This window comes from Rutilus rutilus, assembly GCF_951802725.1.
Source record: "Rutilus rutilus genome assembly, chromosome: 20".
Lineage (NCBI taxonomy): Eukaryota > Metazoa > Chordata > Actinopteri > Cypriniformes > Leuciscidae > Rutilus > Rutilus rutilus.
In genome coordinates this window covers 9663195-9685178 of record NC_140225.1, presented here as the reverse complement: position 1 = coordinate 9685178, position 21984 = coordinate 9663195, and the positions used below count along the sequence as shown (strand labels likewise).

Here is a 21984-nt window from a genome sequence, read left to right as displayed (position 1 = left end):
ACTTGCCTTGCCTCAAGTTGTTCTAAACCTGTATGAGTTTCTTTATTCTGTTGAAGACAAAAGAATATATTTTGAATAATACAGTTGACGGTATAGCAATTGACTGCCCCAGTATTTTTTTTCCATACTATGGAAGTCAATGCCTACCGTCAACTTTTTGGTTACCAGCATTCAGGTGAGTAAATGATGAGAGAATTTTCATTTTTGCGTGAACTATCCCTTTAATTATCCCTTAACAATGGCATGAGACTTTCTGGAACATTTTATTGTAAGAATGTGTCTGATAAGAACATAAATGTCATGTATTAACATGACTGTGCATGGTATTATTATAATGTGTATGGAGATTTACAATACTTTGATGATTAATAAATAAACTAATTGTCGTAATTATACAATTATACAGTGTGTATGTATAATATATTTATATAGGCTATATACACACACACACACACACACACACATTTATTCATAAAGGTGTATACATTTCACAAATAAATAGTATTATTATATCAATTGTAGGCTACATAGATTATATCATGTCTTAAATAGTTCTCTTAAGATTCTCTTAATGACTATTTGTAATGAAATTTATTGAAACTATTGTATAAAATAAGTATGAAAGCAGTGTGATTGCGTACACTTGGCTTATTTTCTGTGCGGTGCAGTCATGATAAACTGATCAAGAACTTGCCTGGTCCGTCTGTTCCCTCCCCCATTAATAGACAAACAAACAAATAAATCAATATTACAGAATACTACAATCTTAATTGTAATTTACGTAAAAGCTGTAACAGCGAATAGTAACAACAGTAAATTGAATGGTAGGTTGAAAGCATCGCCAGCAGCCCATCACTTCTTCCATCGATCAGCCACCGCCTATTTATATAGGCTACTACAGCCGCTACATCCCTCAACTGAGAATGATTAGTAGTTACAATCGCAAAAACAGATGTAGGATGTGTGGCCATTAAACGGTTCTTTCATGTTCTTTATTTCAAACCATGCATTTGAACTTACCGTGATGTTTTTGGTGCTGTTCTTACTAAGCGTGTTGTGTCTATTCCCGTACAATGTGGATGTGACAGCTACTTCCTGAGGAGCGCTACGTCACACACAGCGGGAAGCCAGTGCTTCGAATGGGAGTTTTGGCACTTACCTCGACAAAAGGTACAAAATAGGGTCTGAAGCTCATTCACACGGTCGAAAATCCATTAAAATGACATTCGCTTTTTTTTTTTAAACAGGCTCAGTGAAAGAAATTGCTTGAACATAAGGACATATAAATACAGTTTAAAATCCCGACAAATATAAAAACGCTAGAAAGGCAACAGGGTTTCAATTTATTACATTTACTATATTAAGTTAATATTGGTTTGTAGTTAATTTAGTTTAAATAAATTTGGGAGTAAAGCTATTGTTGATATCCTGTATGGGTAACAGGGTTTAATGAGCCTTGGACTTAATGATTCATTTTAAGTTAGATGATTTATCAGACACGTGGGATTTGTGCCTCTAATGCTTAAATTTGATAAATAATGGGATATCAACGTGCACTGTGTTCTTGTAATTTATCTTTATAATTAAACAGATTCTGCTGTTTTGTGAATTATTTTTTATTTATTTTTTCCAAAATTATGCTTATTTGATATCAAATTAAACATTTTAGGCAAATGTTTTTTTCCACCAAAGAGATCTTGACAGATATGAATACAACTTTTCTTTTCTTATTTTAGCATGACATGAAACCACCAGTCCTGCTGTGTGCATATTTAAACACCATGAAATTGATCAACCTGGCAGGAAGTGATGGCCACGCAAACTCCCTTTTTAAACCCAATGCTGTCATACGGCTTATGCGCATCAGTTTGGACCATAGAGGTGAAAAGCACCAGCCTCTTATCCACATCAACAGGGCTGTTTTACAAAGAGCTTTTGCAAGGCCACGACCCCGAAACTCCCTTTTTACAGAGATCCTTTTCACCTGTCTCCTCCACACAGGGCAAAATGCCCACAGTCCCGACAATAGACCCTTTTAGTTCTGCCACCCAAAAGCAGCTCCTGTTGTCAATCTGCGTAGGAGTTCCTGATGTCCAACAGATCCTCACTGAGCCCAAGCAGAATACCCAGCTCAAAAATATACTGTACTGCCATCCCACCAGCAAGCATAACCCTACAGACACCCATAATGCAGGTTAGAAATGAGCTGGAGAGGATATAGATGAGAAGGAAGACTCCACACAGCACAGCTTGAGTCCATGGCTGCTTCCGGGACAGAAGATACACAGTTCCAACATGCTCTCTGAACCCAGTGGAGTATAAGGTCCTCACAGCTGAGTAATCTGCATCCCAAGACTCACGGATCTGATACCACAACATCTAGACTTTAGGACTGAGATCAGTTGAAAAGACAAAGACAAAATATTACAATAAAGGCATGTGCCTTATCAGTCTGTGAAGGTTTTAAAAAGGTATTAGCTTTTTTTAAATCACCCTAAATGCATGACAAAGCACAACTTTTTGTCAAGTAGCCTAGAGTATGTAAATGCCATGAGTACTAGTTAAGCTTCTCCATTCATAGATCCGACCTATCAGACGTAAAAGCGACCAGACGTTATAGGTGCAATTACAAATAGATGGCATCTATGCAAAATGTTGTCCAAAAATGTTGCTGATTCAATTAAAACGGTTATTATAGGATAACATAAGATGTACAATTAAACATTTGAGCTCCGTGCTTTGTTCATTTCAGACGATTGGGGGTAAAACTTCCTCGAAGAAATCACATGATCTTTGGGTTGCTCATCAAACCTAAATAAAAATCAGGTCAGGATGATAAATTCTACTGAAAATAGCTGTTCTATGCATTACTGACATTTCAAATAAAAATGTTAAAACACAGTACATTTCAAAAAGTTTTTATTGATTTATGTTGTTATAACAAATTACATTTGGTCTCAATAGAACAAATCACTTTATCCAAATTAATGTTGCATTGCATGTTTACAGTCATTTAATCATTCAGTCACAGGACAATCACAGTTTTTCCATTCTTTCATAAATTGAAAATACAAAAGAGTAAAAAGTCAACTATATAGGTCATCTGATAATATTTGAGATGATTATGATATTTTGTTAATAAGCATAAACTATTAATACAGATATGTAATTTTCACATTCTCGCTGCCATTGTAATCAACATCAATGCTACGTCGATGGAAATGTGACATCATTAGCATTGCACGCAGCTTCTGTTGAACAGTATCTGTCAGTTTCAAGGCATTTACATCTCATGCCTCTCATTGACCAAATACATATACTTAAATTTATAGAAAACTGCACTGTTTTTTGTTTTCTTCCATAGAAGAGAACAGGCTATGCACAGTACAAATAAATTGAAATTATCTTAAGAAACACAAGCTCTCTCAAAGACACAAGTACACATCCGAATGTTCAAATATTCATTCTCATTCATTGACACAGGTGCATTAATGATGCTTAGACAAGATCTGGACAACGTGTTTTGCATCTATTCAGATTTTTAAAACAATAATTTGAACTCATATAAGAAATTGATTTTCCCCCTATATAAACAGTTTCTTATAAAAGAAGAATTCCCTTTTTAATGATTAAGAAATAGACAAATGCTGATTGTGGTGTGCTTCTTTAGTGGTCTGAACCAGTGTTAAAAACCCTGTTCATCAATAAAATGCTGGTCTTAGTGAAACTGCAGATCTCAGTCTCAGTTGTGATGGTGTTTTATGATGAGTTGGTACTCTATCAATGTGAAATTAATCAGCTTGGCAATCACATCTGGAGCATTAAATTCACTGACCTTCTGGTAGCCCATGTGCTCATAGAGCTTCTGTGCATCTGTCTGGACCACAGAGGTGTGAAGCATCACTCCTAGATAACCTCGTTCGCGAGCGAAGTCTGCCACCATACGGCACAGCGCTTTGGCAATGCCTTGTCCACGGTGACTCTTTTTAACCGACATCCGCTTGAGTTCCAGGAAGTTCTCATCTTTCTCTGCAGGTAAACACGCTACTGTACCCACAACACGACCTTGACTCTCAGCCACCCAGAAGCAGGCGTTGGGTGGATCCAGGTAGGTCTGCTGAATGTGGTTGAGATCTTGATCAAGGGAAGTCTGAATGTAGTTGGTGAACATGTAACATACACACTGACGGCCTGCGGCCAAAAGCAGCGTGACTGCTAGCACAGGCAAAAGGATGGACTTTGAGCTGGTCAGTAAAGCGCAAAACACACATCCCAGAAACATCTGCGCTAGGGGCTGTTTGAGAACGTGCATGCAGGAAGCTGGGATGTGCTCACTCATTCCAACAGTAAAAACCTCCTTTACTTCTTCATGATCTTCTTCTCGGTAGCGACGAAACTGCACCTCAGCCATGACCTTCAAATCAATAATAATAATAATAACACAGAAAGCTTAAGACTGGGTATATCAAATCCTATTACACCTGTCTTATTATAATCTTGTCTTGTAAGTGAACAACATTTCACATCCACATGTGATCTAGATATCGATAATTGATAAATAATTCAAGAATTTTTTTATATTAAAAAACATTAAAAAAAACAGCATTTAATCTCACTTTTCCAGCCTTAAATGTTTGTATTTTGTATCAAAATCATAAGACACAGTATAGTGGCACAGATAACGTTACTCACAAATCGCTCGATCAAAAGAATGCCTTGATCCTGATAAGACGAGATTTCCAGGTTATTGACCTTTACTCGATGACTGTCGGCAGCCAGTGAAGAAATATATAAGGCATTTGTGTGTTTACGGAAGTGTTCAGAGAGATTTACAATGTCAATTACAATTAATTTTAACTGTAACAACATGCAGTTCAATTACGGGAAACGAAAATGACATTCCTTCTGGATTTTCGTCTTTTTTATAGAAATAATATAGACATACCTGTACTGTAAATGATCCTACAGAAATAGGCTCTGTGCACAAGTCCCGTGACCATAGACAGTATCCGTGACGTACTAACGCTTTACTTTGTTCCAACGGTTCTTCTTCTTCTCTTTCGATGGGGACTTGAGGGGGGAGCAGCACTACCGCCATCTACGGGAGAGAAGGAATTATAAGTACGATAGACATTCTCTGGTACGATCATGGGTACGATGCATATGGAAGACATGCATTGAGGCAGTGGAAGGGTAATTAAAGGGACAGTTTACCCAAAATGTTTAATTCTGTCATCATTTACTCACCTTATACCTGTATTAATTTATTTCTTCTGTTGAACACAAAAGAAGATATTTTGAAGAATGGCAGTAACCAAACGATGGTTTACATTGACTTTCATAGTATTTTTTTTCCCCATACAGTCATTAGGGTCTAACAACTGTTTAGTTACCTTTTCACTTTTCAAAATTTTCACTTTGTGGGTTAACTATCCCTGTAATTACCCTTCCACTAATTAATTACTGTCCTTTCTTTCTTATAGGTTTTGATTAAAAGTCCAATTAAATAAATGGAAATTTTCGAGCCAGTGTTCAGTCAGTGTGATTTAGCACGTCTTGGTTCGTTTTGTAATCAAAACCCGATTGTGTAGGCCTGTCAAATATAAAACACCTTATCCATTTTTTAAATCATTCACAAATTCACTAGATGACATCGTCGAAAGTCTGCAGTCTCTTATAATATGAACACAGCGCCATTTACTGGACACACAAAAATATGGGAGATATGAATAGATAAAAACAAAACAAAAATCTGAATTGCTCTCAAATTTAAAGTTTTACAAAAAAGTATATTTGTATATTTCAAATGATACTTTTTAATGGTAAAAATCGCATCTCAAGAAAAAATTATTAGTTTTTTAGTGAAATGAAAGACCTGTTAGTGTTTATTGCTGTTATGTTTGACATTTCAAAGTTTCTGTTCTGGTGAGGTTTTTGTGGTTACCATTGTGCTGAGGATTCATGAATATAAACACTATTGATTCAATAAGCAACGATAATACCAATGTCAGCGACAAGTTATATCTTATTTCTTCATTAAATATACATGCTAAATAAGTGTGCTATGATAGCTGTGGATTTTACCTGAAATAAATAAGATTAATTAGTTCCAGGGCTTTAGATGGATTTTTTTAAAGTAATCAACTCAAAGATTTGTGTTAATGTTACAAATTAAGTTCCTCTAACTCAACTTAATTTGTTGGTTGAACATAATTTCTTTTGAAGTTGTCATAACTGATTGATGCAAACTGTTGTTTTTTTTTTGTTTTTTTGAGCCAACATATAGTACAATAATAAGAAAATATATTAGTAACACACAACATCACTTTATATCTTAAATAATATAAAAAGCCAAATAATAAAAATGGATCTTAGAATAAGAAAGACCATCTAATATATAATGGAAAGTCATTCCACAATGTGGGGTCAGTAACAGAAAAAGCCCAATCACATTTGGTCTTTAATCGTGAGTGACAAATTAATTCTTGATTTTGTGATCTGTATCAATTAGTTTTACTTTCAGCACACTATTGTTCTATTTAAATGATTGTCAAACCCTTTTGTATACATACACACACATATATTTATACTTATACCGTATATATTATATACGTATACATATATTTGTGTGTGTGTGTACACACATATTATATAAACAGTAATATATGAATATATCAAAAATATTGAAATATTATCTGGAAAAAATATGTCCTTTGTGTTAACAGCTAAACTTTTTTGACACAATTTTTATATTTAAAATATAATTTGCTAAATAAATTTTCCACCCCAGAACCCCGTTTGAAAGCCCCTGTTCAAACTCATACACATGCAGTAGATGGAAACAAGGTTTAAATACATAGATAACCACTTTTCCCCTAATGAAACAAGCTGTAGAAAAGACAAACATCAACAATCTTCCCCTTCATATCCTTTAGTTAAAGACTGTGATTAACATGATACAGAGTCTCAGTCAAAAGGTGCTGCAGCATTGGCATTTGGACTACAAAGCTGCTCAGATACCCTGTGCTAGGCTGCCACTGCCACTGAGGAATTCCTCCACACACAGCGGGGTATTGTTGCCAGCTCACATCAGACACTTAACACTCACATCGACAAAAAAAATCTCTTTAAACAATACTACAAAAATCATGTCTTCCAGGAAGATTGTGTTACATTTGTCCCAACAGCACATACAGTACAAGTCTAATACACAACCAAAACAACCAAACTGTTTCAAGTTTTTGGTTTCTGGCACTGAAAACAATTGTTCTTTGTTTTGCTTCGTTTTCATTTGATTCTTTCTTTCTACCCCAGATTGATATCTCCAGCAAACAGGGTAATAAGCAGAATTATAGTGAATCCGGTGAGCAGCCCAGCATTTTGGATCAGGAAGAACACGACCCTTCCTCGATAGCCTTTGGTGTGTGCTGCCATGATACTGTTCATCTCTGGGAACTGGAAAAACAACACTGCGATTAGACTTTATGGAATACTTGATTCTGATCAATCAGAGCATTTTTGGGCAATTTTTAACACTGTTTGGCACCATCTTGCATTTCAGTTATTGTCTGTAGTGAAAATGATCTCAGAGGACTTTAGTATTAATATCACCATAATATTGTTGCAGTGTAAGCTAAGTTATAAGGCTAATCAGGTATGTGTATGTTATGGTAGTACTTAAGTGAACTAAAACTGACATTTAATGGTCATTATAACAGTTCAAACTATATATATCATGACGTGATTTTGTAGGAAATGTAAATAGGCACTAAAGAGAGTTCCCATTAAAAGTTCTTTGAGTTTGGTCCTAGTGGACACCCGATTTCAAGGGAGGACCCGATTTGTCCTGACTCCAGGGCTGCTTCCGAAATCGCATACTTCCCTACTATATAGTAAGCGAAAAGCAGTATGTGACAAAAGAAGCATGTCTGAATTCACAGTACTCATAAAAGGTTAGACAATAAGTACCCGGATGACCTACTACTTCTGGCGAGATTCTGAAGTGTGCATTTGATGGACACTTTACTATCACATGAGGCCACGGGAGAGGATTTGTGAATGGCAGTGAAGCGATGCGAGTGACATTAAGTGTAGGTCACATGATAATGACAACATGACAAATGTAGTACCGCCCAGAGTACATTCATACTACACACGTATACTATAAAGAACATACTTTTGTGAAGTAATCAAGTATGCAATTTCAGACGCAGCCAAGCTGTTTTGTATATTGTAGTTGTGGGTAAGATTATAAAATGATTTCAATTCAAATCAATATTTCATGGCCATGTTTTATGCTGAGTTTTAATAAGTGGGATGATGTACAGTCGGGCAGTCATTATTGTAATTCATTTGAACATTTTCCACAGTTAGAAGTACGATGTCTCACCATGTCTGCAAGGGAGATGTAGAGGAACATTCCTCCAGCAATAGCAAAGATAGCATTTGGAGCAAAACTCCTGCCCAGCAGGATCCCTAATGCAAGACCCAGATAACAGCTCATCGATGACAGCAAGTTAAAACACAGAGCCTGACCAACACTCATGCCCGAGTTCAACAGAATCACAAAATCACCTACAGAGAGACAGGAAGAAAATGAAAAGAGAGACTTAAAAATTCTAATTGAAATGATCTTTTGATGATAGGTATCTATGCCTGTGTTTTACCCAGCTCATGAGGAAACTCTTCACAGAAGATGGCAATAGAGGTGCTAAAGCCGGTGAGTAGAGAGACTGTGAAAGACGCTCCGATGGCCAGACCGTCTATGAAGTTATGTACGGCGTCACTGACAGTGATCATCCACGCCACAGTCTTTATATTAGACATTCCATCGCCTTTAAGCCAGCGACAAGCTAGCAAAGCGCAAGCACCCTGAACAAAAGTAACACAAAATAGACTTTGTTAGAGGCCATTCACACAAAATACATACTTAGAAGCTATTCACACAGAACGTGTTTTGCGACTTTTTATCTAACAATTCTGACTTTTTTTTTCTCAAAATAGCAAGTTCATATCTAAACTTGGAATTGCATTTTGGAGCAATGCGTCATGCGTGGGACGCTGCGTTTTCATGGGCGTATTTGGCCAGTGCTGTTTTTTTCATTCCACTGTCCTCACTTTTTAAATGCAAAAACTCTATGTGAGCATGTCTGCTTGCCAGATCAATAATGTGCTTCTGTAAATCAATAATCTTTATAGTCTAATATTTGTTGTACTTCTACAGCATCAGAAAATCATGTGCATTATCTGGAGAATCTGGTAAACATCTCCAAGCACTAACAGGGAAATACTAGTGTAGCAATAATGATTTATAATTGTACATGTTTATTTTTGTTTAACCCTCATCATTTTGACCTGGAGAGGATTTTCTTTTTCCTGAAAATGCTAGTTAATGTTATCGCACTGGACTAAAAAAAATGACCGACCAAAAAAGAAATACAAAACCTGAAATGAAAACAAGCTAACTAAAGATTGAATCCAATATTTGGTGATAATATAGCATGATGAGAGATTTACAAGCAATTAGAAAGGCAAATCATTTTGGCCAGAATCACCCAATTAGGTAAAGGATTTTCATCACAGTACAAGTTAATTATGCATGTTATAATTATAAATGTATGAATTTTCTGTTACCTGTTCAACAGCTGGACTCTCACTTGAATTGTTGGACTTTTCATTAATAGAGTTCATTTCAAGATTAGTGTCGTTTGTAATGATGTCACCGCTGATGTTGCTTATGACGATGTCATTGCTGAAGGTGGAGATGGTGACATCAGATGACTGCAGTGGAGGGAAATGACTGTGTCCGAGCTGCAGGGGAGGTGAACCATTGGGTTAGGCCAGAAACCAGCTCAATCTGTTCCAGTGAACAACGTCCAAACACGTCTAAGCTCTTACCTCTGTATCTGCTTTCAGTACTATCTTTAAAACTCGTTCAGTGAAGAACAAAATGTAAAATCCGCCAAAAATACCAACTACGTCGAGCACATAGTTATCATCTCTGGGATCTAAGCCAAGGGCCTGGCAAAAAAGTAGTGAATTAGGACAGCATGCTTGAAGATTATGAGTAATTGTTTTATGACTGTTTTTGTAACCTTTGTAAGCCATTGTATTGGTCATATATCATCATAATCTCACTGTTACTCATTCTTACCTCTGGGATAAGTTGCAGTACAGCATTTGAAAACAGTGTCCCAATGGCCAGTCCAATAAAGTACGTCAAGACTTTCGGAAAATATGTTTTTTTCGTCAAAGGCACCAGAAATAAACCCATCAGAGCTGCCAAGTTTATCACGGTCACAGCCAGGAACCCATAACCCCAAACTACAGGAAGGAGGAAAAAGAGTTGAGGAATGAATTTACACACATATTAAGGCATGCTGAAAATATTTTCATCAGGTCAATTCAAGAAGTGAGAAAAAACAATTGTACTTGTTCTACTTTACTGCATCCCAATACGGAAACCTGAAGAGGGAAGTGAATTATTTATCTATTGGTAAAATACTATCTCTTGTACAATCTATTAGTGAGGACATCATTACCATATGAAATGGGATCAGACAAAGCCTTTTTTTCTGAATGTGAAATGAGAAACTGATGCTGTAAAGTTCAAATCCTTTAACAAAATAAGGTCCGATTCACATTGAGTGAATCAATAATGTGATGATGGGTCATGGAAATCCTATTTCCTCTCTAAAATAATCTTTGCATTGCATGTGATCAGATGTATGTGATAAGAATATTAACTTTAACCATCATGATTCACAAACAAAAAAGTTAAAAACCACAGACAAGAAAACGTACTGTACTATACACTTTAATCTCACAATAAACACTACAAAATCAATCTGTAACTCCCAACGGATGATATCAGACTATTTTCTCATATCGCATATTTCCTCATTGCTTAAAACTTGTTCACTAAACTGAAGGGGTTTGTGGTAATCAGACTCACCTTTATTATCAGGTAAAGAAGCAGATTCATTATGGTTTGAGGGGAAGGTGTAAGGACAGGCAGGGAGCAGGACCTGATTGAGAATAGCTGGACACATCATCTCCAGATCATTGAGACTGACCACAGAAGCATTACCCAATCCAAAGACAGACAACAGCTCTGACAAAGATGAGCACTACCAAGAAAAGAACAAAAGGACATAAGACAAAACAGGTCTCATTCTAAGTAGCTACTATTACTAGTTAGCAACGCCAGATAAACAAGTATAAAGTCTGATATGCAAAGTTTAGTAATGATTTGGTGACAATTCCATATCTGAAAATCATTCAAAACAATCATGGAGTTTCAGATCATTTATTGAGGGTTTTCAACCTCTATAGAAACAGGGAACCCCTACTTTCATTGAGAATATAATATAATAATTATAATAATGTATAAATAAATAGATAAATAAATAAATGTTCTACTGAAATAAATAAATTACATAAAATAGGGCTTAACAGATAATTAATTATCCCAAAGTTAAACATTATACATATAGCCTAATTGTATTTGCTTATCAATGTTCTTTTCTTCATTGTCATACTCTTTGGATGCTATTAAATGGATGCTATATTTTACAACATTCTAATAAATATATTTTTAAATGTTTTTATTCTGATTTTCAGTTTTCAAAACCAAAAAAAAAAAGAAGAAAAAAAATAAAAGTTAAAAAAATAAAAAACAAGCAGAAATGAGAGGCCTTGTACTCTTCTTCAACAAACTCAAAATAATTTTCTTAGCTTAATCATTCCATATTAAAAAGTAAACTGTCCATTCGGGCTGATGCTCTCCAACAAACCCGACCAGCCTATGCTGTCAGGTACTAAATCACAATGGTAGCAGAAGATGCACTCAAACAGGTGACAACTAAACACGTTTTGATTCATCTAAAATATTCCATTTACTACTCCTTTTCACTTGTGTTGCTTGTTCTAGTAAAAATGTATTGTATGGCAAAAAAAAATTGCGCTTGTCTTGTTATATTATAATGGGGGGAAAACGTAGCAGAACCAGTGAAATGAAGAGGTAAATGTCTAAGATGGGACTCACTCTCACCTCTATGTTCTTCAGCGGATTGGCGTCATCATCGACAGACGCCGCGCGGCGGCTGGTAATGAGGTGCAGAAAGTTCTCCAGGTTCCCCGTGGACAGCGAGTTTTCTTCACTGTAGAACCGCAAAACATTTCGAAGAAAACTTTCCTCCATATTTATTTCCTTTCGATATGAATAATATTACCGAGAGCAAGTTTAATGCAGTCGATGGCCAAGACGGAGGGAAACCAGACAATAGCTAATAACAGAAGCAGCAGGTTAATAAAGGAGAATCCCAATTCTTTCATTTCCTTTTCAGAAATGATTTGCAATCTCGTGGACGTGGGAGTAACAAATATTTCTTCAGCTTTACTAATCAGAGGCAATCAGAGATAGTGGAACACACACCTGACACGCCTTCTTCCATTCCTCGTCAGAGCTCCTCTGCACTGAGGGTCACAGAACAGCAACTGCTGCCCAAACACTGCTTCTACCAGCCTGCGAGCGGCCCTCACTCGCTCCCTGTGTCAATGAAGTCTTTGTTTACCATTTTCCAGACTCTCTTGCAACGTGTTCAGGTCTGCAATCTCATGGTAGAAGGAAGTTACAACCACTGAAAAGAATCCCAATATTTGCACACATTTCTCAATGAAGCCTATTTTACTGATCAACCATGACTGTGTTTTAAGTAAAAATAGAAATGTACACACACACACACACTATATTATTGCAACCCATTTATTTCAATCGATTCAAGTATTCCACAAAAATGAACTATGCACTTTGTTTTTATATTGTTAGAAACAATGACGTTAAAAGTAAAGAAGGAAACACTTTACAATAAGGTTTCATTAGTTAATTCATTAACAAAAATGAACAATGAGCAATACATTTGTTATAGTATTTATTAATAGTAAAAAATAACTATTCATTGTCATGTAAGCTCAAATCAATGAAATAATATTAACAGATACAACTTTTGATTTTAATAATGTAAATGTTGAAATTAACATTACAATTAATCACTAATGCAGGTAACTAATGTTAACAAATAGAACCTTGTTGTAAATTGTTACCAAAACATTTAAGTAGTATTTAACAAGGGCCCCGCAATATCTTTATGAATTTCATTTGTCTAGAAGATTGTAAAGAAGCTGTCAGTCAGACAACTAGATGCATCATAAAATCAGTAGACATCTCTGAGAGACGTGATATGAAGATTTGCAGTGATTTCTTTGGCAGTGGTGGGTCTCCATGCTCCAAAAGTAACTCTGGAGTTTTTAGACAGCATCAGGAAGCCATTGACATTAAAGCCACCAGGAATGTCATCTACATCCAGCCAAACATACACAGCAGGAAAGGAGCTATACAAAGTCACGACAAAGTTCTGCATAATTCCAGCATCCTTTACAGTAAACTGCAATACACAAACACACACACAAAAAACAACAACCTGTCAGTCATTTGAGGGATTTGTTTCCTAAGAAAAAGCACCAGATGTCATTTACTTTCAGTAACGCCTCTGTTTGTAAAGAAACCCATTTTAGCAATGTGGCAAATTAGTGCATTAGCTGAAGTGAGTGCATTAATAAACGGTCTGTGTTGAGAATGTGGCTCTCTCACCGTGATGTTGGGTTTCTGCAAACCTTCTGCATGTCGTGGAGAGCTGAGGAAGATGTGATTGTGAGGGCTGATCATTTGACCTTCCGGGCTACTGAGATGAAAGGTGACGATGCAGGAGCGCCGTGTGCAGTTCCCACATTGCGTCAGGAGAGCAGATATAGGACGCTGAAACACAAGGGTGCTCCCTCCTGCTTTTATTGTAGTCACATTAGACTCTAAAGAACACACAGCATCAAAGCTGCTCCAGCTGTATAATTTCACCTGTGTAAACATAAACATACAGTACATAGAACATGACAAATATGACAAAAATAAAAGCATGTTTACGCTATAGCACTAGTAAGCCTTTTAGTACTAGATGTGGTTTGCCCAAAACAAAGAACTGGAAACATGCTATTTTAGAAATACGAATGATTTACTATTTTACTTTCTTAAAACTCAAGGATGAAGTATAGGGTTTTTCACACTTGAAATAGTTAACCCTGGGTCATCCCAAACCCTTGGTAAAAAGAATCCTGGGTTTTCTTGCTTCACATTTCACACTGCTCATAATTAACAATCATGAGGTTAACAATTAATTAACAGATTAATCCTGGTTAAATATAAACCGAGGTTTCACTCTGTACATTCCTAAACCCTGGGTAAACGTTCTTATTCATTGACATCTTATCAATGTCATTGACTGGATGAATTCAGCATGCAATATGTTTACATAAGGGCTGTAGCATTGCACATCCTCATATTATAAATTGCTGACTGTACAATCAAGTTTTTCCTGAATGGACTTTCTGGTCTCTCTGCTCTGGTCTCCACTCCAGTTGACACGTTTTCCATCACCACTCAACAAATTTTCCTTTCAAACGCTGAATCAACTGTTTATACATCACACTGTGTTTTTACGACGAATATGAGGCACGCCATTGGGTATCGGTTGCGAAGCACTGAGACATAACATTCTAAGCCGCGGTCACACTGGACTTAGCACACGAAATTTACACGGACACTGTAACAGTCGTGAAATGATGTCACACTCATATCACGCTGAATTCAACATATAACAAATAGTAATAAATTCAAAATGTAAAAATAGACAATCTACTCTTTACTGCAAAAATATGCATTCTTTTAATTCAAACAAGAGGTCACACCGTGACGTGAGGTATCAATCTTCTGCTGGTCACACGTCTTCACGTAATGCGAATTCGCAGGTCAGAGTTCACCAAACTTGAACTTAGAAATGCAGCAAAAATGCAAAACTTTTTACACAAGCTTGCGTTTCTGGTCTGATGCATTCACATGCGTATAAATGGAAGTCAATGGAAAGAAAAGTGTAGTGTGAACGCCCCTTAACACTGGATCGTAAAAAAAAAAAAAGGTGTTAACTCTGCTCCAGAGTTATCCAGACTATATTGCAAGTATAAATTAATATGTCACAATTTTGTTTCAATGATATTGTAAAATAACCACAAAGCACTGTTCTCCTACCTTGGCTTTGACATTGTGCTGCTCAGAGTGACTGTCAGAAACGGCATACATCAGCAGGTCTCCCTTATCCTCAACCCCCATTGACAGTATAGGAGCATAAAAATCTGTAGCCCAGTAGTGCAGCATTTTCCATTTACCACCAAACTCTGAATGTGCGAGAGATTTCCCAGTCAAGAAGCATACTTTAACTTTGTACGCTCACATTAACAAATAAATTCCCATTAAAATTACGTTTAATAAACAAGAAGGCTTTCCTCTATATAGTGATGAACAGCAATCGTCGTTATTCATTTACCTACAGAGGACCAGGATGGCCCCTGCCAGATATCATTGAGCTGCCAGTAAAGAGTGCCCATTGTATGACCTTTGCCTTCGACAATGTCACTGCGGCTGCGGCGGTAGAATTCTGTTTGAATCTTCACACACTGTGCCTGCATTACCTGTTAAAACCAAAGAGAGTGATATCAGGCACATGTCAAAAAAAAAAAAATACATTTGACATATACTGTACATTACTGTACAAAAGTTTGGGGTCTGTAAGATTTTTTTTTAATGTTTTTGAAAAAAGTCTCACCAAAGCTGCATTTATTTGATCAAAAATGCAGTGAAACAGTAAAATTGTGAAATGTTATTACAATTTAAATTGTATTTTAAAATGTCATTTATTGCTGAGATGGCAAAACTTGTAGTGCATTTATAGAATGTTCACCTGAGTGATGTAAATAGTGTCTCTGTATTTCTGCACTGGGTCTGTGCTGTTGGGGAGAATGTAATGTAGTTCTGCTTGCTTTAGCATCTGCTGGTTTCCATCTTCATGATGCTGCCGATGAGATGAGAAATTGCTGCTGAAATCCCAGTCTGCAGACACTGAAACCTGGTTGGAGGGGAGAAGTTGAAAAATAAGAGGGCTTGTTTTTCAGGTTCATTCCCTTGTTAAAAATGAAGTGCGCTTAATTTTATTAAATGTGCACTTCTAGTGTACTTCAAATCTTATAAGTACATTAAATAAAAATAAAAAAACTGTACTTGCAGATAATATATTTATGAAATAAAGGGGCATTTTAGTGTACTTAAAGAGTACATTTGCCTGACTATGTTTCTTAACACACTCAAGTACACTTAAAAATTGCACTTTGTAATAATGTCAAATTAAAGGTTTTACTGTACATTTGAAATCATCATGTTAAGTAATCTTTTGTTGTGTGTTAAATAAATACACTTATTTTGTATAAAAAAACATGTACATGAACTTTATTATAATTTTAACCGTATTGGGAAATTTGATATTTAAAAGTTAATATATTTTAAATGTACTACATTGCAACTTCAATTCAAATGTGTGATTACAAATATATTTAAATACATGACACAAGTTTCAATAGAAATTACATTCATGTATAATAACCATATTTCAAAAACAATAGAATTAAAAAAGGTAATTAGTAGTAATTGTAAGTAATTACTGAAATTACATATACAGATGTACTTACATCTTTAACTGGGGGGGGGGGGGGGGGGGGGGTGGCACTCTAAAGTTAAGCTACTGGCATTTTATATAAATTTAAGCTATAATATATTTTCATTTAATTCCAATTAACATGCAATTGTCTGAAAACATAATATTCAGTTTGCACTTAAAGTATATACTTTTTAAGTATATTATTTCCATAAGTACGCCTATTCTTTTTAAAAAATATTCTAAAGTGTACAAAGGTTTCAATGAAAGATTACGAAGGTCATTTTTTACTGCACTTATGAATAATGTGCTCTGATGAACTGTTGAAATTGGCTCAACCAATGGCATGCGTTTGGGGTGGGACTATGTTTGTCCAAACAATTGAAGGTAGAAAGTCATTACTTGTGCAATTTATTTTGGTGCCACTACTGGCATAAAACTAGTGACATTAATCAGGCCCTACTTGGTACTTGGTGTTCCAAACTACACATTCTAAAAATCTCAGTATTACATCTCACTTGTATTAAGTGTAGTACCTTACTAAGTGTGGACAATGAAGGCCAGGACTGGAAGCCATACTCTGAGGCAAAGCGTGTGCGAGGGAAAGCAGTCCAGTCCCAGCAATCGTTGTAATAGCTATAATAGTGAGTGTCTCCATAGTGGGGGTCATAGGGGTCCTGAGCCACCCAGCCTTCCTTCTCAGACTCAACCCCATTGGTTGGGCTGGACACTAGAAAAGGACGAGTGCTGTCCTCCTTAATTAAAGCACATCATCCGTTAATAAGACTTAAGATAGTACTTTGATGTAAGTCTGTGTGCATGTATCTCAGTCTCACCTGCAGCACAATGTCTCTGATGTTCTCAACATACAGTTTGACATAATCTTTCACGTACAGTGGGCGCTCAGCAACAGGTATGTTGAACCAGTCAGTTGCTATGGCAGCTTCATTCTCATTGTTCCCGCTCCAGATGACCACAGAGGGGTGCGATTTCAACCGTCGCACCTGAACAACAATAAATGTCCATAAAAGTACAAACAATGACTGGTAGGTCTAATTTAAGGCTAATTTATGATAAACCTCTTCTATGACGAGCATTAAGAATTTCTTCTACGATGAGTTTCTTTTAAACTCCTGAACTAAATTAAATTTTTATAGATTTTTGAAGGGAATAACAATCAAGCTGTCATGCTATCTATTAGAATAAATATTTCTAATTTACCTTTAATTTATATTTATTTATTTCAGAGTTTTAGTCAGTCATTTTAGTACTTCAAATTATTACGTTACAAAGTATTTCATTTCAGTTACTTGACAAGGCAACATTTCTAAGTTTAACTTATTTTTTTATTTATATAATAAATAAATGTTCATATTTTATGTAGTTTCAGATTTATTTTTATTTAACATTTTTAAATGTTATAATTTTTTTTATTTTTTTATAATTTTAGTTTTAGTTTTAGTTAACAAGACCTTCATGACTATGTCAAGACTCTTTGAAAATGCAAGGTTACCTCAGGTTGTAAAATGTCATGTGGTGCTACACACCAGAAACTTTTTAAAAAGAAAGATTAAGGCGTGTACACTCAAATGTATTCAAGATATAAGGAAAATATATTGTATTATGATATTTTAGAATCATTCCATTTGAACTTTTCTTAAAAAATTTTATTAAAGTTTTTCCAAACACTCTTATAGGTCATTGGCCCTTTTATTGGTCATTTATTTGAGGTGAACACAGAATTTATGAGAGTACTGCGTATGCAAACCTGCTGCGTGACCTCCTCCCTCACTGTCTGTATAAAATCCTTCTCTGTAGGGTACAGCGCACAGGCAAACATGAAGTCCTGCCAAATCTGACATAAGGGCAAACAAATAACCAAATCAATTGCATTTAAATCATGTCGCAGGTGGAGGATTTCAAATGACAAGCTTACCATGATTCCATACATATCACACAGGCTGTAGAAGATGCCTTGCTCATAAACTCCACCACCCCAGACTCTTAAAGCATTCATATTCGCCTTCTGTGCAGACTGGAGCAGGATCGTGATCCTGAAATGCCAATCCAGAAACATGACAAGACGGTTAAAGTTTGAAAGTGATTCCACATTAAATAGAATTCATCTGGTCACTGAACCAGTTTGTTTTAGTGTAGTTAGGCTGTTAATCTTCTCACATGTCAGTGGTAACCTGGTCCTGAAATGCATGTACAGGAATCCAGTTTGAACCTTTCAGGAAAATTGGTTTCCCATTAATCCTGAAGTAGAAGCTGAGGCCAGGGGAGGAGGGTATGGGCTCCTGGATCAACTCCACTGTGCGGAAAGCAACCTGAAACAGAACACCATAACGCAAGAGTGAAACGATGCAAACTGAAGCAAGACTTCGAAAATGAGAAGAACAGTGAAAGATGTTACCTTTCGCTGTGCATTAAATGTCTCTCCACCCTCTAAGTTGATATCCATCTTCAGGTCATAGAGAGGCTGCTCTCCATGTCCAAATGGCCACCACAAACTGACACTCTTGAAGTGAAGACATTATTTATCATCATCATATATGCAAGTGTGATATTACCTCTGAAATGAGGAATAAGGGATGATATGACATATGATGGTCATCATCAAGCAAACTAGAACTGATTTTACCTGGTTGACCTGGAAGACAAAGGACTTTCTACTCTGCCCAGGTGTAAGAGACAGTTGAAATTCCTCTGAATGTAATAACGGTATGGACAGAAGGACAAGACCCTTAGATGCAACAACAACGTTGAAGAACAATTCCACTTCAACATTCCAGCTTGAATGTGCAGAGTCTGGATACAGGGAAAGACAGAAATCATATGGAGAAGAATATGGGGGAAAAGAGGGAATTTTCTATGTTGATTTGTTTTGCTATTATATTAATGTTTAAAACCCCTTCTCATTCATATGCAAATATGTGTGTACCATATTTTGGAACTGTGGTAAAACTTAGAACCCTTAAAGTGTTGAAGACTTCCAGCTGAACTCCCTTCCAGATGCCCAGAGTGGGGAAAGATGGACCCCAGTCCCAGCTAAATGAGCTTTGAGCCTCAAAACACCAAAAGACCAAAAACTTAATCACAATCAGGAAATCAGTAACAAAAAAAGATATTACAATCTCACATTTCAGATGTGATGTTATAACTGTCGTGTCATTTCTCTGCATCACGGCTAAAACTATATGTCCATATACCCGACCTGCATCAATCAGCACAGTTCAGGAAGCAGTCGTTGGAAAAATGGTAAGAACTCAACAAAAGGTTGTGTGTATAATGTGTGAAGAATACATTTTAACCACTGATTCTTCAATTACTCCATGTAATGTTTTTTCTTTGCAGTGAAAAAAAATAAATCATTGACATAGCTATAAACTCTTCCTGGCCTTATAAGTGCTTTTGTTTGAGGATGAGTCAAACTATCCAGCAGGTAGCATTATGTAAATGTATCACATGGTACATACTGTAATGGTCCATTTGTGTTTGTGAATGTGACATGGTTCTTACCTTTCGGATAAAGTTAACATGACACTCTCCTTTCTGTACAGGAGGAGGACAATCAGGTGGTACCCTGTATTCAGTGTGGGCAAGACTCTTCTGAGATGCATATGTCACAGCTGACATAATCCACACTTGAAGAATATTCTCTTGATCCTTGAGCAATCCAGTAACATCAAAATCCTGAAGAAAAAATATGATTTATTTATTATAAAGCATTTTTTAAGGTAAGCCATTATTATTATAGAGTCTATAAACATACAAAGAACAATTGTAAAAACAAATAGTTAGTTATTCATTTACATATCTGCGAAACATGTTGTCTGTCTTTCCGATGGTGACTCCATTGAGTGAAATGGTAGAGATTGTGTCGACTCCTTCAAACACCAGGACGGCTTTCTCTTTCTCTCTGTAAAGAGCATGTAGTGTTTGTGGTCTTGTCTAAATATAACCATAATTATAGTATTCTTGACATTCTAACTCTAGGTGTATGGTACAAATCAGAGGGCGGGTTTAGTTGAACCTGGAGGTTTTCTGACTTGCCTAACATGAGTAGGTACTGAGAATGATGTAGTGTAAGTCCAGTTGTCAAGTGAAATCCATCTGTAGGCCAGGTCATTAAACCTATAATATGGATCCTGTTGACACAGAATAAAGTTTTTATGAACATTCATTTCACAGTGTTTGGAATCGTAATACTGACTTTGAGTGAAACAATGTAAATGTGTCTGTCTGAATGTACCGAGATGAATCCCTGACGCTGCAGAGCAGTATGAACACATCCTGGTACCTCGGCACTGAGAGAAACAGACGAGTTTGAGTTCAGCAACTGCCATTTCCCGTTCAGAGAGATGATATCAACTCCCAGACTGGGACTTTTCACTTCAGACGCAAATGCTGTGTCAAGAAAAAGGGCCTCTGAAAGGTAAAAGCACGCAAAAGACCATACCGCATGATTCATGTCTATTGATCATGGCAAAATGTACACTACCAAAGTCATCATTACGTTGCTGAACCACGGGACGTAAAGTCATAAACACACCACCCTCTTGGTGTTTTCTGCTGCACTTCCCGGTTGAAATCAAAAGCACAAGGACGATCAGCTGCTCTCTCACGTGAAAGTAAAAACATCCGGTAGCGTTTAAAGGGATAGTTCACCCAAAAATGAACAATCTGTCATTAATAACTCACCCTCATGTCGTTTCAAATCCGCATTCGTTCATCATCGGAACCCAAATGAAGATCTTTTTGATGAAATCTGAGAGCTTTCTTTCTCTCCATTGGCAGATCCGCAACTACCAATTTGACGCTTCAAAAAGTTCATAAAGAGATCGTAAAACTAATCCATTTGCGGTTTAGTCCAAATTTTCTGAACAGATTGAATTTAGGCTTTTATTCACATTTAAACATTGATCAGCAAACATAAACAAAAGCTCAACCGAACCGCGAGAACAAACCTCATTGGTTCTTGCAAAAGCTCAAATGTGCTGCATAATACGAGAATGAACCTCATTGGTTCTCGCACACCAAGCGAACATGCTTGAGCTTCCCTTTACCACAACTGGGGCCTATTCCATGAATCTGGTTTAGGTGGATAGCCAGGTATGTTTCAGTTTAGTTTGTGCCAACCCTGGGTTTTAGGCATCATGAAAGTGGCTCAGCTTTTAGCAGTGTTCATCATCATCATACTTACATCAAAGTGGCAGTGCATAGCAGCCAAAGAATGGACAAAGTTCTCAGATTTCATCAAAAAGATCTTCTTTTGTGTTCCGAAAATGAACGAAAGTCTTGCAGGATTGGAACGACATAAGGGTGAAACATTTTTTTGGGTGAACTATACCTTTAAGTTAAAGGTATGTGGTTGTAAAAGTGTATAAAA

General features: G+C 36.4%; 4 protein-coding genes across 7 annotated transcripts in view; all 4 read right to left on the bottom strand.

Annotated features, from left to right (window-relative positions):
* Positions 1-1106, bottom strand: part of dctn1b (dynactin 1b) — a 32024-nt gene extending 30918 nt beyond the window's left edge. The window contains exon 1 of the mRNA XM_084390686.1: positions 1021-1106. The gene's annotated coding sequence lies outside the window, so the exon portion shown is untranslated. The remainder of the gene's footprint in view (positions 1-1020) is intronic.
* Positions 1107-2902: 1796 nt separating this feature from the next.
* LOC311279303 (putative N-acetyltransferase camello) lies at positions 2903-5066 on the bottom strand. 3 transcript variants are annotated; one of them, XM_084390689.1, is made up of 3 exons: positions 4946-5050; positions 4693-4765; positions 2903-4414 (listed from the first exon to the last, which is right to left on the bottom strand). In XM_084390689.1, the coding sequence occupies exon 3, from the start codon at positions 4409-4411 to the stop codon at positions 3743-3745; it is 669 nt and encodes a 222-aa protein (XP_084246815.1). In that variant the 5' UTR covers positions 4412-4414; positions 4693-4765; positions 4946-5050; the 3' UTR covers positions 2903-3742. The 3 variants fall into 3 exon arrangements, with proteins under 3 accessions (XP_084246815.1, XP_084246816.1, XP_084246814.1); XM_084390690.1 differs by lacking the exon at positions 4693-4765 and having other exon boundaries at positions 4946-5066; XM_084390688.1 differs by lacking the exon at positions 4946-5050 and having other exon boundaries at positions 4693-4927.
* A 1851-nt stretch (positions 5067-6917) lies between these two features.
* slc39a8 (solute carrier family 39 member 8) lies at positions 6918-12530 on the bottom strand. Its single transcript, XM_084391955.1, has 8 exons — positions 12053-12530; positions 10955-11129; positions 10154-10323; positions 9898-10020; positions 9634-9810; positions 8667-8871; positions 8390-8574; positions 6918-7455 (listed from the first exon to the last, which is right to left on the bottom strand). The coding sequence occupies exons 1-8, from the start codon at positions 12200-12202 to the stop codon at positions 7306-7308; spliced, it is 1335 nt and encodes a 444-aa protein (XP_084248081.1). The 5' UTR covers positions 12203-12530; the 3' UTR covers positions 6918-7305.
* A 222-nt stretch (positions 12531-12752) lies between these two features.
* On the bottom strand, positions 12753-21222 carry manba (mannosidase, beta A, lysosomal). 2 transcript variants are annotated; one of them, XM_084391953.1, is made up of 17 exons: positions 20848-21222; positions 20649-20743; positions 20409-20514; positions 20115-20288; positions 19537-19660; positions 19237-19403; positions 19009-19113; positions 18771-18922; positions 18529-18646; positions 18361-18447; positions 17429-17596; positions 17129-17347; positions 15846-16010; positions 15432-15576; positions 15137-15282; positions 13652-13912; positions 12753-13445 (listed from the first exon to the last, which is right to left on the bottom strand). In XM_084391953.1, exons 1-17 carry the CDS (start codon positions 21064-21066, stop codon positions 13215-13217), a joined length of 2682 nt encoding a protein of 893 aa, XP_084248079.1. In that variant the 5' UTR covers positions 21067-21222; the 3' UTR covers positions 12753-13214. The 2 variants fall into 2 exon arrangements, with proteins under 2 accessions (XP_084248079.1, XP_084248080.1); XM_084391954.1 differs by lacking the exons at positions 20409-20514; positions 20649-20743; positions 20848-21222 and having other exon boundaries at positions 18361-18646; positions 19537-19809; positions 20115-20254.
* Between the last annotated feature and the right edge of the window lie 762 nt (positions 21223-21984).

Coding starts and splice junctions, on each gene's coding strand:
- LOC311279303 (XM_084390688.1), bottom strand. CDS start 4,869: ATGTTGTTACAGTTAAAATTAATTGTAATTGACATTGTAAATCTCTCT. Junction 4,415..4,692: donor TTCTTTTGATCGAGCGATTT/GTGAGTAACGTT, acceptor ATTGATTTGAAG/GTCATGGCTGAGGTGCAGTT.
- slc39a8 (XM_084391955.1), bottom strand. CDS start 12,202: ATGGAGGAAAGTTTTCTTCGAAATGTTTTGCGGTTCTACAGTGAAGAA. Junction 11,130..12,052: donor ATCCGCTGAAGAACATAGAG/GTGAGAGTGAGT, acceptor TTTTCTTGGTAG/TGCTCATCTTTGTCAGAGCT. Junction 10,324..10,954: donor TTCTTTACCTGATAATAAAG/GTGAGTCTGATT, acceptor TCCTTCCTGTAG/TTTGGGGTTATGGGTTCCTG.
- manba (XM_084391953.1), bottom strand. CDS start 21,066: ATGAATCATGCGGTATGGTCTTTTGCGTGCTTTTACCTTTCAGAGGCC. Junction 20,289..20,408: donor ACAACATGTTTCGCAGATAT/GTAAATGAATAA, acceptor TTTTTTCTTCAG/GATTTTGATGTTACTGGATT. Junction 13,446..13,651: donor TGCAGAAACCCAACATCACG/GTGAGAGAGCCA, acceptor TGTGTATTGCAG/TTTACTGTAAAGGATGCTGG.